This window comes from Castor canadensis, chromosome 15 (assembly GCF_047511655.1).
Source record: "Castor canadensis chromosome 15, mCasCan1.hap1v2, whole genome shotgun sequence".
Lineage (NCBI taxonomy): Eukaryota > Metazoa > Chordata > Mammalia > Rodentia > Castoridae > Castor > Castor canadensis.
The window spans coordinates 101208599-101225538 of record NC_133400.1 but is presented as its reverse complement, the minus strand read 5'-3'; the positions used below and the strand labels follow the sequence as shown (position 1 = coordinate 101225538).

General features: G+C 45.9%; 1 protein-coding gene across 2 annotated transcripts in view; it reads left to right on the top strand.

Moving 5' to 3' along the window:
* The window catches only part of Gnpat (glyceronephosphate O-acyltransferase), a 29203-nt gene that overhangs the window by 8105 nt on the left and 4158 nt on the right, over nucleotides 1-16940 (top strand). Inside the window, exons 2-11 of one of the 2 annotated variants that reach the window (XM_074056879.1) lie at nucleotides 424-606; nucleotides 8087-8263; nucleotides 10127-10256; nucleotides 11917-12044; nucleotides 12362-12437; nucleotides 12663-12814; nucleotides 12932-13062; nucleotides 14318-14541; nucleotides 15972-16214; nucleotides 16833-16912. In XM_074056879.1, coding sequence (XP_073912980.1) covers nucleotides 424-606; nucleotides 8087-8263; nucleotides 10127-10256; nucleotides 11917-12044; nucleotides 12362-12437; nucleotides 12663-12814; nucleotides 12932-13062; nucleotides 14318-14541; nucleotides 15972-16214; nucleotides 16833-16912 — 1524 coding nt within the window. The other variant, XM_074056880.1, reaches the window with a different exon arrangement.

The following is a 16940-nucleotide window of genomic DNA, read 5'->3' as shown; positions in this document are numbered from 1 at the left end:
ATCCTTCTGATCTCAGCCTACCAAGTAGCCATCACCTGGCCTGATATCATTCTTAAAGCTAAGCAGAGTCAGAAGAAATAAGTTTGTCAGTGTGGTAGGTAAAACTTTATAAAGTTGATGGGATTACTGTAGCACTTAATGTCTCATCTCTATTTTTGTTAAGTTTCCTAAAAGAATTCTGTACAAAGATACCAGCCAGAAATGTAATGGTGATAAAATGTGGTGATAATTCAGCATCAACTTACTGAACCTCATAATTATTACATTCTTTTTTTTTTCTTTTTTTTAGTGTATGAGAATTACAATTGGAACACTCAGCTGTTCATGTGTCATGGACAAAGGGAAACCTTACCAATGTCATCCTAACCTGCCCTTATTTCACAGTGCCTGCTCAGTACTTTCTTTCATTTACGTTATCCACAGAAAGAGCTGAAAAAGTGGGATGAGTTTGAAGACATCTTGGAGGAGAGGAGGCACGTCAGTGACTTGAAATTTGCAATGAAATGCTACACACCTCCTGTCTATAAGGGAATTATTCCTTGCAAGCCAACTGATATTAAGGATAGAGTTCTTAATTCTGAAGAGATTCATTATGTCATTAATCAGGTGAGTGACTCCTTTAGCCACAGCCAGAATACATATATAACAAGCTCCTTGTCTTGTTTCTCTGAATTTTTTTGTAATCTCTAATGTTCCTTTTAGATTTAGCTATTTGGCACAAATCCTGTGGTACTTATAATGTGTGGTAGCTTCTCTGCTAGACACTGGAGGGCTGACCATGATACAATGACAGTTGTAAAATGAAATACAGTCTAAGATGTGGTAGGGGAGCCCAAGATTCAGGGACACTAATGAATCTGGTGTAGGGAGCCAGCAAAATGATACTATTTTAGTGAGGACTGAAAGATGGCTTGGGGTTTCCTGGGTGAAACCCTAGCTTATTCCTATGGTTTTAAAGCTCCCCATTATAATTTCAGGAGGAACTTTTTAAAATCCCTGGGCCTAGGTCTCCACCCATGTCAGTTAAGTGACTGCGTTGGGGGTAAGGGTTGCATCAGTAGTTTTCAAGAAGCCAGTTGATTCCAAAGTGTAGCAAAGTTTGAAAACCACCAGCTTGTTTTAAGGTCTGGAACGTTTTCCCAGTGCTGCAAGTGTTCACTGAAAGCAGATCAAAGGGCAGCAGAGAGCAGTGAGCCTGAAGGGGGAGCAGGAGAGGGACAAAGCCACTGAAAATTCCCGAGATGGTTGTGGCATAGTCAATGTTCAGGAGGACCGTGCTGAATCCAAAGGTGGGAAGTCTCCTTGGGATGTTCCCTCAGGAGCCCCTGTGTGCTGTCTAGGTGCTTGGACTTGGGAGTGGTCGTGGGAACAGAAGTGGGTAGGCTTCAGAGCCTTGACATGGAGTGGCCATATTTAGTGACAGGCTGGGTCTATGGCAAGAAGAATTTAGGATGTTCGAGACATTCACTGAGATGGGAACTTAGGAAACAGATGTGGGAGGGTCTTGTGCAGCTAGCTAGCACTTAACCACTGAGTGTCTAACCCCAGAGCAGCCTAGTTTAAGGAAGGTGTTCTACAGACAGGAGTAGAGCTTCCTGATGCAGCCCTTGGTATCTGAGTGCATAGGTGCTCATGTAGCTATAGGTCCCCAGGTGATGAACTAATGCCTTTGCAGCTGTTGCTAGCCTGGTGCTCCATCTCCTGGCTCCTCACATTCACAGCTATGGCAGTGCTGGAATGTGGGCCTAACTTGTATTAGTCATGGCCTCCTACTCCAAGACCCCACTGCTTTCTGGTCAGAAGAGAACATACTCTCTTTCCTCAAAGTTCCTCTAAGAAATATTTATGCTCCCTCTCCTTTGGCTTTGTTTTTGGTTGTCTGTAAATGTCTTTAAGGGAGGCACACATATAGCTAGTTGTGTTTTTGTAGGGAGAGAGGACACATTTAGAAGCACGGTGTTCTTGCTTGACACCCTGCATCATGCTCAGCCTCACCTTGGGCAGAACAGATGGTCCCTGCCTCACTTATTCCTCCTGTCCATAGCGGAGATGGGAGACTGCCTCAGACGGACATCATGTTAAACCATGCTTGCTCTGCTTCTCCAGCCTCTTGGAATCTGCCCTGGCTTATGATGGTGAACAGGAAGGACAGTTTCTGGTTCTCAGTTTAGCTCCCACACCCTGAGGCTTACCTGTAGAGACTTTGATTTTGTAACTTTTTTTTTTTTTTTTTTGCAGTACTGGGATTTGAATTCAGGGCCTCATGCTTGCTAGGCAGGCATTATACCACTTGAGCCACTCTTCCAGCCCTGTTTTTTGTGTTGAGTATTTTCAGGATAGGGTCTTTTGAAGTGTTCGCCCAGTCTAGCTTTGAACCACAATCCTCCAGCTCTCTCCCTCCTGAGTAGCTAGGATTATAGGCATGAGCCACCGGGTGCCCAGCTGCTCCTGTGCTTTGAACTGGCATTTAATTCCCTATATGGCCTTGGGAAAATTCTCTTATCTCTACCCTCTGATTTGCCTTTAGCTTTAGGTCTTGGCCTGTGCTCTCAATCCCTTTGCTTTGATTGGCCTTAAGTGTCGTGGAGAAGCTATTGGTTTTCTCTGGTTGGGCCTCTTTCATAAGTGAAGTCAAGTTTCCTCATCAGTTAAAGCTCATAGCCAGTGGTTCTCACCTCTGGCTCTTTCATAACTCTCTGCAGAGAGTTACCTGTGAACCGGGTGGCAGTGGCTTATGCCTGTAATCCTAGCTACTCAGGAAGATCACAGTTCGAAGCCAGCCCAGGCAAATAGTTTGTGAGACTCTGTCTTGAAAAACCCTTTACAAAAAAGGACTGGTGGAGTGGCTCAAGTGCAGGCCCCGAGTTCCACCCCCCAGCACTGCAAAAAAAGAAGTGAACTATAGTTATGTATTGCTTAAAGGCAGGGTTACATCTGAGAGATGCCTTGTTAGGCAGTTCATTGATGCGGGAACATCATGCAGTGCACTTACATGAACCTAGATAATATAGCCCCTCTCCACCTAGGCTGTGTACATACAGTCTTTTGCTCATAGACCTGTGATGAACAAAGCAACTTGAGATCAAATCAAGCACAAGAGAGAACAGTGCATTCCAGACACCCAATTAAACATGAGGTATGTGAGAGTTTTCCAGCAAAACAGCATACTGCTTGTTTTGTTTTTGTTCTTTTGCTGTACTTGGGATGATCCCAAGGCCTCGCATATGTTAGGCAAGCTTTCTACCACTGAGCTACACCCCAACCCCATGCATATGGCTTTAAAGTAACTTTTTTAAAAAAAGTAAGTAGGGGTCCACTCTAGTAGTAAAAAGCGTAGTATAGTATAGTATATACATAAGCCAGTAACCGAAGCGTTTCATACTGTGCATGATATATATATATATATATATATGTGTGTGTGTGTATATATATATATATATATGTGTATATATTTATATACACATATACTGTCTGGCAGTGCAGGAAGTGTGCACACCAGCATCACCACAGATGTGAGTGCTGGGATGTCGTGACAGCCATAATGGCACTAGGTGACAGGAATTGTTCAGCTCTGTTATAATCTCAAGGGACAACTCACAAATGTTGTTATGTGGCACCTAAACTGCGCAAAGTCAAGAATTTTTGCTGCCTTTCCTCTGGTGTATTCCCAGCCTAGCACACAGAGGCAATTTGTTGAATTGTGAATGAAAAAAATGCCTTGTCCCGTCCAGAGATCGTGATTTAGCTGGTCGGATAGGACTCCTGCATCTCTCTCTGTCCTTCTCTCTGTCTTTCTCTCTCTCTTTGTTCCATTTTCAAAGCTCCTCAAGTAATTGTAATGCACAGCCAGTGAAGTGTGAGCTATGTAAAAGATCGGATTCAGGCCAGTGTCACTGCTGACCACAGTGATTCTGGCTGGGCTGCTGAGAGATCCCGTAACCATATAGTTTGGAATCCTTACAGATTCAGAACTGTGCTGCATAACTGGGCATTTTGTATTGTCCAGTAGTGCTTTGTTTGCCCAGTGACCTGCCCCACTCCAAAATGGCAACTCTGGCAGCTGCCCTCTTCTAGAACCTTCAGCCCTGCCCCGCACCTCTCAGCAGTGAGTTCTTCCATTATCAAGAAAACTGAAGCCATTATGTGAACATGCTCTGAGCTGTGAGCAGCCCTCCCACTGCTGCACCCAGTTCATCCCTCTTCCTCCTTTCTGTTGAGCTTCTTCCCTTCTCTGCCTCTTCCTCAGGGATGTGCTTCATTGACTTCCCTCATTTGTCTTCAGTGTTTTCCTCCTTGTAGCGCTCTTCATCAGGATCCAACTCTTCAGTGTAATAGATCCCTTTGATTCCATTGCCTTCATCACCACTCCTGTCCTCTCTCCTGAGAAGTTGGCTGTGCTGTCTGCACTTGCAGCCTTACTTCCTCGTCTTTTGTTGGCTTCCAGTCTACTGTTTGCTCTTTCTGAGGCTGAATGACTTGATGGCTACATCGGCCTCTTTCAAGGCTAGGCACTTATTCTCATTCTGTCCCCTTACCCCTGAATCTTCTTGGGTTTTTCCTCAGATGCTTCTATGGGCTTCTTTTCCTGATTCTGAAAATTCTGCTTTTCTTCATGATTTTTTTGTCTAGCCCTTTCATTCTTTTTCTGCCCACTGAGCAGTTTTACTTGTTTTAAGAATTTTATTTTATTTTTTTTTTTGTGCACTGAGGTTTGAACTCAGGCCCTCATGCTTGCTAGGCAGACACTCTGCCACTTGAGCCAGTTTGCCAGCCCTGAGAATTTTAATTACCTTCAGTATACTGACCTCAACTTCTCCCAATAAATAATAATGTATAATAATAATAATAAAAGTATAGATAAAGGGTATCTCTTGTTTCAGACTGGATCTCTTTGAGTTCCATACATCCATTTTTTTTTGTTGTTGTTGTCATTGCTTTCAGACAGGGTCTGGCTATGTAGTCCAGGTTGGCTTTGAACTCAAAAATCCTCCTGGTATCTCCTCCCAAGTACTGGAATCACAGGCATGTGCCACCATGTCTGGTGAGACTACTGCTTTTAAGTCTGTGTTAGGTAGGTTGCCAGGAAGACAGATTCAGAAGGACAGACATCTGTTGGGCAAATGAAAAGCGCAGTTATATAAAGTAAGAGGTTGGGTATTCTCTGCTTCTCCACTCCCTCCAGTCTTGATGTGGACGATTCTTTTTGAGCAAGCTGCCCATTCCTCATGCTTTGGACTGTCCAACCCTCCACATCCTTTGGCCTTCTCCACTGGCCTGAGCCTGTGCAGTCATTTCCCCAAGAGGAGTAAGCCCTCCCTGTCAGTGTTATTTCTTCCAGATCTCATTGCTCTTCCTGGCCTCTCAGAAGAGCAGACCTGCATGGCATTCTCCTGTCCAGTTGTGTCTTGCTTTTGGTAGATAGCAGAACTTGGTCTGCTGGAGGGTATCGTGGATTTCTGTAGGGCCCTTTGACCTTCACCTGACCCTTGCAGTGTCACTTGTTGGATACTGCTTTTCTTTCAAGATCTTCCTTTCCTTGCCTTCTGTGATGTTTCCCATTACAGCTCCCCTCTTAGGTCTACTGTTGGTCTCTTCCAAAAGGTCTTCATCTGCCCCCTGAGCATTTCTTGGGATTGAGTCTCAACTCTCTTGCCCCACTGTGGTCTCCAACCCATTTTATCCATTCTCATCATTGTGGCTTCCATCTGTAGTCTGATGATATCCAGTCAATCTCTCTAGCCTTGGCTAGGTTTTCAGAATTCAGATTTTTATATGCAATTGTGTTGCTCCCATTGGCCACCCCGCCTGTGAGTCCCACAAATACCTCAGAATCTTGCTCATAGTTTCCTGGCCCCTGCACTGTGCTGCACTCTCTTCCTGGGCTCTGGTCCCTATTTTAGGAGTGGCCCCCACTCTTCACCCTGTTGCTCCAGCATAGACAAGCACCACCCTGCCTGCCTCCTGCGCTTAGCACCTGTCACTGCCTGGCTCGCACTGTTCCAGGTTTTCCAGCTGTCCTCCCTATCATGGGTATTTCCCAGAATCCTTCATTCCCACCAGTGCCTGAGCCTTCCCTTTTCCTTTGTCTAGTCCTGCCCTTCTTCCCTTTCTTCCATCCAGCATTTGTTAGGATTGTCTGAATAGCAATCTCACCACATCCTTAATTCTCCTGAGCCTCACTCAGCCTTCCAGATGACCAGGAGAAAAGGTAGTCTAGGGTCACTGCCTCTGTTTATATAAATATAAATGCCAGAAGATGGGCAGAGCCAGTGGGTCAGGGCCTTACGGGCTTGTGATCCCTTCTCCCCACCGCTAACTCAACCAAACTTTGTTGCTGCCCTAAATTCATGTTAGACTTGCCATTAGCAAATGATCACATATGGTTTCTTTGGGATGATGAGAAAATAGTAGATGCTGCCTTCCTTGCTTCCCAGTCCTTATCCCAGTGTGTCCATACCCCACCCAGCAGCATGTGTGCCTTGAGTCCAGCCTTGGAGCCCAGGCGTCTGGCCACGGTCATCCACGTGTCCGTGCTCTCCCTTTGCCACTGCCTCTTTGGGCCTCCCACAGGCCTGAGCCACACTCTCAAGAGACTTCCTCTGTATGGGAGGATTTAGTGCCACCCAGCTGTATGCTGAAAAATGCTTAAAACTGTAAATTTTATGCTGGGTATATTTTAGCATATTTTTTAAAAAGTGGAATGATAAATAAAAACAAAACAGGTACAAGCCTTTCTCAACTTAGGAAAGCACTTCTGCTTGACCTGATATCCCCTCCTCATTTGCTTTTCAGTTATTCTCTGGCTGCTGTCTTTTCTTCCCCCCTTCCTTCCATTCTTTATTCAGTTCATTTAGATTTAGTATGGGTTCTCGTCTGACCATATTATGACAACTTTCTTTACCATGGTCACTATTTCAGATGACCTCTGGGTAAAGTGAAAGAACACAGGTGAGAGGAAACAGTTTATCCCAGGCTTGCCTCTGTTGCATTTAGCCCCCAAAAGATAAGATACAGAGGCAGATAGTGGAGAGGATTGTGCAACGTTTGTGAGTGAACGAAATATACCGATTGTTCTGGTTAATTTTATGTTGTATGAACTTCACATCAATACAAAAAGATAAATGTCTTGACTACATGTAAAAACCAGGGCTCAGCACCCCATCTCTGATCTTGCCCTCCTGTTGCATAGATGGCATTTGCCATATCAGTGGTGCTCAGCTTCCCTGAGAACAGAAGCTGTCATTGGTTCACCCTCAGGCCCTTGATGGGCCTAGCACACAGCAGGCATTTGTTCTCATTACAGCACTGTGGTGTGCCGTGTGAGTGAAGAAAGTTCCACTGTGACATTCGTAATCTTGCTAGCCTTTGAGAGCGGGGACTTTTGTACCGTGACCTGTACATCTGAGCTAGTGTGAGTTGGTTATTTCCCTGTAATCTTGTGTTTTCACCTTGGGTGTTACCTGGTAATACTGTTGAGCAGGCAGGTGAGGCACCACAGCAGTGCACTTGAGGGCTGTGGACACTGGGACTCTGGACCACAGACATCAGCTTGCTTTAGACAGTTGTGTGCAAGGGTAGAGCAAAGCAAAGGGAAAAGAGGGGGTGTTTTGTTTACTCTCAAATCTACAATGTAAAACTGATTCTCTTTGAATTTCTATCCTTTCCACATGTCTAAATAGAATCAGACTGTCACCAGATGTGGTGGCACAAACCTGTGCCCTCAGCACTCAGAGGCAGGAGGATCTTGAGTTTAAGGCCAGGGCTGGTAGAGTGCCTCACATGGTAGGGCACCTGCCTGGCAAGTGTGAGGCCTGAGTTCAAACTCTACTATACCAGAAAAAAATTCTTTTGAGTTTAAGGCCAGCCTTGGCTACCTAGTTAGACTCTGCCTGAAGGAATAAAAGAAAAAAATGAATCACTTTATCTACTTTTCCTGTGTTAAAAAATGGAATATGTTAAGTGAAATGAAGAAGAGCACACACTGTCTTTAAGTTACACAGCACTGTCCATTTGGAACTGTCACACTGGTTTGAATAGAAGGATCCTGGTTTCTGTCTTTAGAACTTATCCCTGCTCTCTCTTTCAGCTTTCCAAGGAGTCCCTTCAGTCTGTTGATGCCCTCAGGGAAGAAGCTTGTGAGATCTTGGAGGAAATGAGTCATAAACTTCGTCTGGGAGCCATTCGTTTTTTCGCCTTTGCCCTGAGCAAAATATTTAAACAGATTTTCTCGAAGGTGTGCGTGAATGAAGAAGGCATTCAGAAAGTAAGTACTGACAGCTAAACACGGTCTCTGGAGCCCTAGTGACTAGTCAGCTCAAGGACATCTCACTGCAATAAATGCTTGAGGTGGGGTCGTGAGGCATCCAGTGTGGGCAGAAGGGGTGTGCCTCTCTGCAGCTTGTTTTTTTTCCTGTTACCTTCACATCTGCAGACTTGACAGTTACTTAGTGAAGTAAGACTCACCAATGCTCTTAATGTCACAAGGTCACAAAAGTGATACAAATTTGTGTATGCTTCACCCAGATTCCTCCAACATTTCCTTTATCCTTTCCCTACTGCTCTGCTGTGTTTTCCTATAAATAAGGACATTCTCTTAGGGCACAGTTACCAAGATAAACTGGCAATACAGACCTCACTTCTCCCTATCATGTCCTATATAGTAAAAGAAAATCCTAGATAGTGTGTTGGCGCCAGCTTCCTTAGCTCCATAGACTCTAATCTAGAGTGAGTCCTTGTTTGTTCATTTGTTTTGTGGCTCTGGGGTTTGAGCTCAGTGCTTTCTGCTTGCTAGGCAGGTGCTCTACCACGTGAGCCACTTCCCAGCCCTCCTTGGTCTTGTTTGTGTTTTGTGATACTTTTAAATAGCAGGACAGTCCTTTTTTGAGTCTCTCAAGTTGGATTTGAACAGTGTCGTCTCAGCAACGGAGTCAGGCAGTGCATTGTGGCAGGAATGGCTGCTGCCTTCTCCTCTGTGGGTCAGGAGCTTGTGATGTCTGTTTTATCACTTGGAATGTTGACTTTTTATCTGTTGGTCAAGGTGGTGTCAGCGGGCTTCTCCACTGTAAAGTCACCGCTTTCCCACTGTAATTAGTGAGTGTCCTGTGGAGCAGCACTTTGAAAATCATTAGTGACCTGTTTCCAACATTCTTTCTCCAATAGTTCTTGCCTGAATCAGTCACTGTTCTAATGATTGCCTGGTGGTCAATTCCTCACTCCTGTCATTCATTACATTTCTTTTTCCTGTAAGGAAGAGCTGTCCTATGAACATCATGTTTATTAATTTGTGTTTTTAATGCCTTTGTTCTCTCTGACAGCTGTTGCCTCATTTGCCACCTTTCTCGTGCCTGTGAACACTTCTACTCAGTCGTGTGCTTTCCTATCAAAGTGTATCTTTCTCCCATGACTGTTCTCTCTGGGCCTGTCAAAGAACATTCAGTGTAGTGTTTGGTGCCAGTGAATATTGGCAAGCTGTGTCTCAACTGATCACAAATGACCTGCTGTGGTTAGTTATATTTAGATTTCATTAATACCATGACTGCCTGAGGTTGTTGGCCTGACAAGTGTATCTGGAAACCCAGGTGTGTCTCTCCCAATTAGAACCCCAGTTCTCCCTGCAGAGTCCAGTGTGGTCTCTCACTTTGACCTAATAATTTATGCATCTTTTGCTTATCTCCCTGAGAGAAGCTGTTTTCTTTCTAGTATGACCAGCACATGGACAGGGCAGTGGTTAACAGCTGGCTTTCTAAGGAGACTGGAGTGGGTTTGCTCCTGGCTCTACCTCACATTTGGGTGCACAGCTGAGGTTCACGTCTCACTTATGGGTACACGCTATAAAACCATGCTGCACAACAATGGTGTGTAGCATGCACTCGTGGATGGCGATCAGCGTCATTACTGTTCTGATCATTTTTAATGCTTCTGCTTTGACTGAAACTACTTAACTCGAACTCTGAAGCAGTACTCAGGCCTTGTCAGAACAAATTCAGTTTGTGCGTGTGATGGGGAAGGAGAAGAGATGACCAGTGCTTCCTCTGTATGTAGGTTTGCTCTTTTGTTTTCTGATTTGAGCTGTGATTTTAATTATATGGCAACTGACATTATTCAAAACCTAACAATTTTTTCAAAGCTGCAACGTGCTATCCAGGAGCAGCCTGTGGTCCTGCTGCCGAGTCACCGGAGTTACATTGACTTTCTGATGCTGTCTTTTCTGCTCTACAACTATGACTTACCTGTGCCAGTCATAGCAGCAGGGATGGGTCCGTATTACTTTTCTGTTTTTTCTAACTGTACAAACTAAAATGTGCATGGCAATGGTTCTACTTTACCAAAGTATATGAAGAGATGTTGGAGCCGCCCCTCCTTCCTGCAGTCCCTGCATGTGGCTGTTGGTCTTGTGCTGTGTTTTTCTGTTCAGACAGGACAGGCAGGTGTGCACACGGTTCTTTGGGCTAGGTCTGAAAAATGAGACTAAATTACCCACATCCCATTACCATTAAAAAGCCTTTTGCTTTTTAAATTTGATGGTGTCTTAGTGCTGTAAATTTGACTTTTCTACTTGTAATTGTGGTAAAATACACAGCATAAAACTGGCCAACTTGCCCACATTTAAGTGAACAGTTAATGGCATCAAGCATATCTATGTTGTCACACTGCCACCACCACCACCTTCTCCAGAGCTCCAGCCTGTAAAGCTGGAACTACCCGTTAAATGGTAGCTTCCTGCTGTAGCCTCCCCTGCCTCCCCCAGCAGCCACCAGACCACTGTCTCTCTGGTTTGACCTTTCTAGATACTTGATGTAAGTGGGATCATCAACACTTGTCGTTTTGTGACTGTGTCGTTTTACATAGCATAATGTCTTCAAAGCTCATCCATGTTATAGCATATACCAGGACTTTGTTCCTTTATTCCTATATATGGATATATCACATTATGTTTGTCCTTTCATCCATTGGACACTTGGATTGCTTCTGCTATCCAAATAACTGCTGTGAACATGGAAGTACACTTACCTGTTCACCAGGCATGGCAATTCTCACCTGTAATCCCAGCTACATGGAAGGCAGAGGTAGGAAGATCATTGTCTGAGGCTGGTGGCCTGGGCAAAAGTTGATGAGACCCTTTCTGAAAAAAAAAAAGAACTGGGGCATGGCTCAAGTGGTAAGAGTACTTGGAGGCCTTGATTTTAAGCCCCAGTTCAGGGATGTGTGTGTGGGGGGGGGGATTGCTGGATCATATGGTAACTTTATTTTTAGAATTTTTATATCATAAACAATGTTTCAATATAAATTTGTATCCGTGTTTTTATTCCTAAATGTCAGCTTGCTAAAGCAAACAAATGATCAGCTCTATAAGAAAGCCAGGATCAGAGTGCTCACCTTATTAATGAATGTGGGAGAACAGTAAGGTGAAACTGCCAGGGACTCCAGCTCTTTGTAAAGCACTTTCATCTGAGTAGATGAGAGGACATTATCTGAAAATTAGGGAAAATGAAAAGAAAAGCTGTTAGAAGTGCTGGCAGAACTCTGCCTGTCTTTGTAGACTTGCTTTGTTTAATCTGTTCCACTAAAAGTAGGTTTCTGTTTTTACCTGGAGATTGGGAGGTGAGAGCAGTTGGCCTAGCTCTCCAGAGCATGAGGCACTTGTCAGTATGCCATCAAGTTCACATTGCCCTTCCCTTGCCTGTGTTTCTGGACAGCCTGGTTGTAAACACTGTGGTGCACAGAGTAGGCATTGGGCCATGCCCCTTCTGTTCCATAGTTACTATCAGACATGCTGTGGGTTTAATTTTAGGAAGTATAATAGTATCGTAGGTGTCAGCCCAGCTACATGAAATCCTCAGTAATGTCTGAGTTGAGGTCTTCAGAGAAAGCCCCAGCATCACAGGTGAATCCCCCTGCTGCCTTGCCTTGCTGCAGACTTCCTGGGGATGAAGGTGGTCGGGGAGCTGCTGAGGATGTCAGGGGCCTTCTTCATGCGACGCACCTTTGGCGGCAACAGGCTGTACTGGGCCGTGTTCTCTGAGTACGTGAAGACGATGCTGCGGGTAAATGCACATTCACCAAGCTCCGTTCCTTGTTTAACCCTTACCTTCCCCGTGGACCACTTAGCTCTTACTTCCTCCCAGGAAATTTCCAAGCCTCAGCAGTGTTTAATCTGTGTGCCAGCCTTGTTCAAGCGTTGCTGTGATGGCCAGGATGGTGCTTGGGAGGAGGGGTCAGAGCCTGGGACATGGCTTGGTGGTACAGTGCCTGCCCAGCTTGCACGAGGCCCTGGTCCCATCCCCAGTATCAAAAAAAAAACAAAACACTTGCTACTTTACAGGTAGGCAGTGGGTTCTGTGTCTCGTTTTCTCTTTTAAAGAATGGATACGCTCCAGTTGAATTTTTTCTTGAAGGGACAAGGAGCCGCTCTGCCAAGACCTTGACTCCTAAATTCGGTAGGTCACAGACAGAAAGAAAACACAAACCCAAAGGCTTTGAGTGAGTATGCTATATCATCTTAACTGCTAAATTCAGTAGTTCCTTTTTTTTTTTTAAAACATGATAGTCTTTTCTGTTTCTGATGTTAACCTGTGGTGTACACTTTTGGTGCCTTCCTATGTGTGTCCTGTGTGCTCTGCTCTGCAGAATGCATCATGGAACATTTCTCCCTGTGTTTACAGGTCTCCTGAACATTGTGATGGAGCCATTTTTTAAGAGAGAAGTTTTTGATACCTACCTTGTCCCAATCAGCATCAGTTATGATAAGATACTGGAAGAAAGTCTTTATGCCTATGAGCTTCTGGGAGTTCCTAAGCCAAGAGAATCTACAAGTGTACGTGAGGATGTCAAGTCTCATATTCTTTGAGTGTAGAGACTGTGCTGGCATACACAGTGACTCATTGGCAGCTGTTCTCTTCTTTGTTTTCTCTCCCCTTTGGTGTGCTATTAGGGGTTGCTGAAAGCAAGAAGGATTCTCTCTGAGAACTTTGGAAGCATCCATGTGTACTTTGGAGACCCTGTGTCACTTCGATCTCTAGCAGCTGGGCGGATGAGTCGGAGCCTGTATACCTTGGTCCCAAGGTGCAGCGCCTGTGTTTTAATGCCCAACAAAGAAGTGAGGATTAAAATCCAGAAGTGCAAATTGTGACTGTTGAGTTGACAGCCTCTCAGGCTGAGTCTTGGTTCACCTTAGCTCATGTGAGGGAAGCCATTATCAGTTCATTTTTGTCACCTTCAGTTACAGAAGAATGTGTGTTTGCCCACGAAAAGATTAATTGCAAGATATGGATGTCAGGTATACCTAGTGAGATGGCGGTCATCCTTTGGTGGAGCCATCTTAACAGTGGGAAGACGTAGCCCCATAGTTAGCAAGCATGTGGAGGACTTGGAGCACTGCTGGGGGTGGCTTCCTGGGCCCTGCACACTTCTGATCCTAGGAAGGAGTGCAGACTCGTACTTAGTGTGAGTCCCTTTCCAGGAAAACACATTAAGCCCTTTCAGGATTAGGGCATAGATATGCCTTGGAGGTTTCTTAATTTAGAAGGTCCACCTGGGGATATAAGGCAGAGAGTCCACCTGCCTAGCCAGGCCTCTTGTGATGCAGTTCCCCAGCAGTAGGGTGCCTCGCTAGCAGCTGCCTTCACCATCAGAGGCAGAGGTCATTTCTTGCTGCCACAGGCCTGCCTTTAGATTGCTTGCTTGCTGGCCTGGCCAGCTGCTCTAGCACAGGCACTGTGTTAGCTGTAGTTTCCATTGTAAGCCACCTGCTCTGGCTGCTTGTGGGTCCCCTGAAGATCCCTGCTCCATCCAGCTCTGTGTGGGCCTCTGTGCAGGCTTCCATGTGAGTATGCTCTCAGGCAAGGATGAGTGTAGGGGGCCGGGCTGCAGGCAGCCAATGGCTTGTCTGGTGCAGATGTCACTCTTGACAAGTATCGCCTACAGCAGACACATGTTCTACGTGCTGGGATTCTGGAAGGACAGTCATTCATTCTGCTGGGAGACATCTGTTTTTATAGAAGTGACACATTCTATTTGTAAAGTAACAGAAGTTTTTTGCCTAGAACTGGGAACTAATATTATTTCTCAGGTTAGATGTGTGGCTCAAGTGATGGAGTACCTGCCTAACAAGTGATACTGCCAGAAAATAATATTTGTTGTCATGTGTCAAGGCCATACCCTGGAGACATACGGACAGATGATACTGCAGTAAAGCGAGGGAAAGCTGCTTGCATGTGGCCTGAGTGAATGTGGTTGGCATATGCAGAAGTCTTCTGAGCTGCCCCACCCCATGCTTGTGACAGCACAACTATAACCTGTTCTATGTCTTTCCTTTTAGATACATCCCTCAGAAACAGTCCGAGGACATGCATGCCTTTGTCGCTGAAGTTGCCTACAAAATGCAGCTTCTACAAATTGAAAACCTGGTTCTGAGCCCTTGGGCTCTGGCAGTTGCTATTCTGCTTCAGAACCAGCCTTCCATGGACTTTGATGCCCTGGTGGAGAAGACCTTATGGCTGAAAGGCTTGGCCCAGGCGTTCGGAGGGTTCCTCCTCTGGCCTGGTATGTCGGTGACCATGTGTGTACGGAGACTTGCTTTTTCTGTCCTTTCACACAGGCTAGGCAAGGACTCAACCACTGTGGTACATCCTCAGCCTCACTCGTTCACTTCTTGATTTATAAATGTAGCTTTTTGAGAAGTAGAGATCTGAAGGGTCATGTTTGAGGCCAGCCCAGGCAAAAAGTTCACTAAATCCCAGCTCGCGAGATGCTGCCTCACTAGATCTTGTCTCAACCAATGAAACTTGGATGTGGTAGTACATGCCTGTCATCCCAGCTACTTAGGGAGGAGGATGTCAGTCCAGGCTGAGCCAGGCATCAAGAATAAAGCCAGAAGGGCTGGGGCATGGCTGAAGTGGTAGAGCCCCTGCCTGGCAAGCACGAGGCCCTGAGCTCAACCCCAGTGCTGCCAAAACAAATTTGTGAATGCTGTATCCTGGACATGAGAAACCCACATAGGTCTTTGCACAGTGTTGCTCAAAGGGACAGAAAGCCAGTCACCCACTGGGGGTGAGGAACCCAGCGTGGGGCCCACCTGAGAAGAGCTGTTCACATGCCATTCCCTCCGAAACTCTCAGCCTGGGGGACACCATCTCCTTGGCACCTATCAAGTGCAGAATAGCTGCACAAACCCTCCCTCTACCCACCTCCTTTAAAATCCCGCTGTGTTTGAAGCACGTCTGTCCCGCTTGTGGTCAGGAGTACAGGTCTGGCTGGCCTTGCAGCTGTTGCAGTTCTCTGATAAAGCATCTCAGCAAAAACTGTGCTGGGAGTTTCAGGTGTCCTGGACAATCATAGCTTATGTTGTTTTCAAGCCCGTTGATGTAAAATTGTTTGAAATGCAGTACTTGTAAGATCAGATAATGATTTACAGTCAGGTACCTACTCTTCATTCCTGCAGTGTGCACTGAGCAATCTATCTGTGGTGGGTCCTTCCAGGACACAAGTGATCAGGTGGCCATCACTGTTCTGGGGGTCTCCCAATCGACAGGTTTGGATGGCTGGGTTGTATGTGAACGAGCGATGGGATCAGTGGTATAGACACACAAGCAGCTGTGGCCACTGCAAGGATTCCTGAGAGCACTGTGGGGAAGGAGGGCTTCACAGAAGGGACCTTGAGCCCAGCTTGAGGGGAGAGGAGCTCTTCAGGAAGATGAGGGAGGGAGACTGGCTCACACAGGGATTAGGAATGTGAAGTGGTCAGGTGGGCATGTCAGCAGTGGATAACAGCTGGCTTGGGTAGGCTGGCAGGCCATAGATCTGGACCAATGTCCAGGCTATGGGCAGCAAGTGTGGGTTTCAAGCAGGGAAGAAAGACAGGCAGCCTTTAGAAAACAACCTGCTACTAGCTCTGAAGATGGACCCGTTGGAGAGATGGGTGGGCACAGCTGGGAGGCTGCAGTGACTCACGCAAACATGTTGTCTGTGTGTAGATAACAAGCCTGCTGAAGAAGTAGTGTTGTCCAGCATTCTTCTGCACTCCAACCTTGCCAGCCTTGTCAAAGACCGGGTGGTTCTGAAAGTGGATTCCGGGGACTCGGAAGTGGTCGATGGGCTCATTTTCCAGCATGTCACTCTCCTCATGTGCTCAGCGTATAGGAACCAGCTGCTCAACACTTTTGTCCGTCCCTCTCTAGTAGCTGTGGCCTTGCACATGACACCCAGGTTCAGGAAAGGTAACTCTCAGGATCGTGACCTCTGTTTAGTCTACACGCCAACAAGAACCAGGCGTTTGTACTTAGAAGTTAGGGTTCGTTCCCCATATATGTGAGGAACTGGAAGGCCATGCTTAATTGTGGCTACATCTTGCTGCCCTGGGAAGTTGGCAAGCAAAGCATGCTTCTTGCTGACAGGAGCTGTAGTGAAGACCAGGGATCTCCACCCAGGTCTGCCCTAGAATCACTAGGCATGGGGACACACTGTAGTGTTTGGGGTGGTTTTCTTTTCTCAGCACTCCATGGATGACCGTAAGGCAGCAAGCTGAAGACACAGAGATGTAGAAGATGGGTTGGTTATAAAGGGAACTTGGTTGTCAGTTCCCTTCCCACTCTGCTAGGAGCCCTGGCCCTGGAGGGAAGACCCTGTCTGCTGGGGACTCATTCCTATACTGGTACACTGTATTTATATTCAGCCATTCAGACTGTGCTAGCCTGCAGTTTGCCCTCTAGGTAGGTAAAACTTGGGTTGATTTCTGCTTCCTTTGAAGGACTGCAAGTCAGGGTATCATGGGCTTCCTGGTTGTCCCCGAAAGTTAAAAAGCAGTGTTGTAATTTGATGTAACGAATTATTTCCAGAGGATGTCTACAGTTGCTTCCACTTCCTACACGATGTGTTTTTAGATGAGTTCATCTTCCTTCCAGGAAACACACTCAGGGTAAGTCCTGACGGTGAGCAAGCTTGCT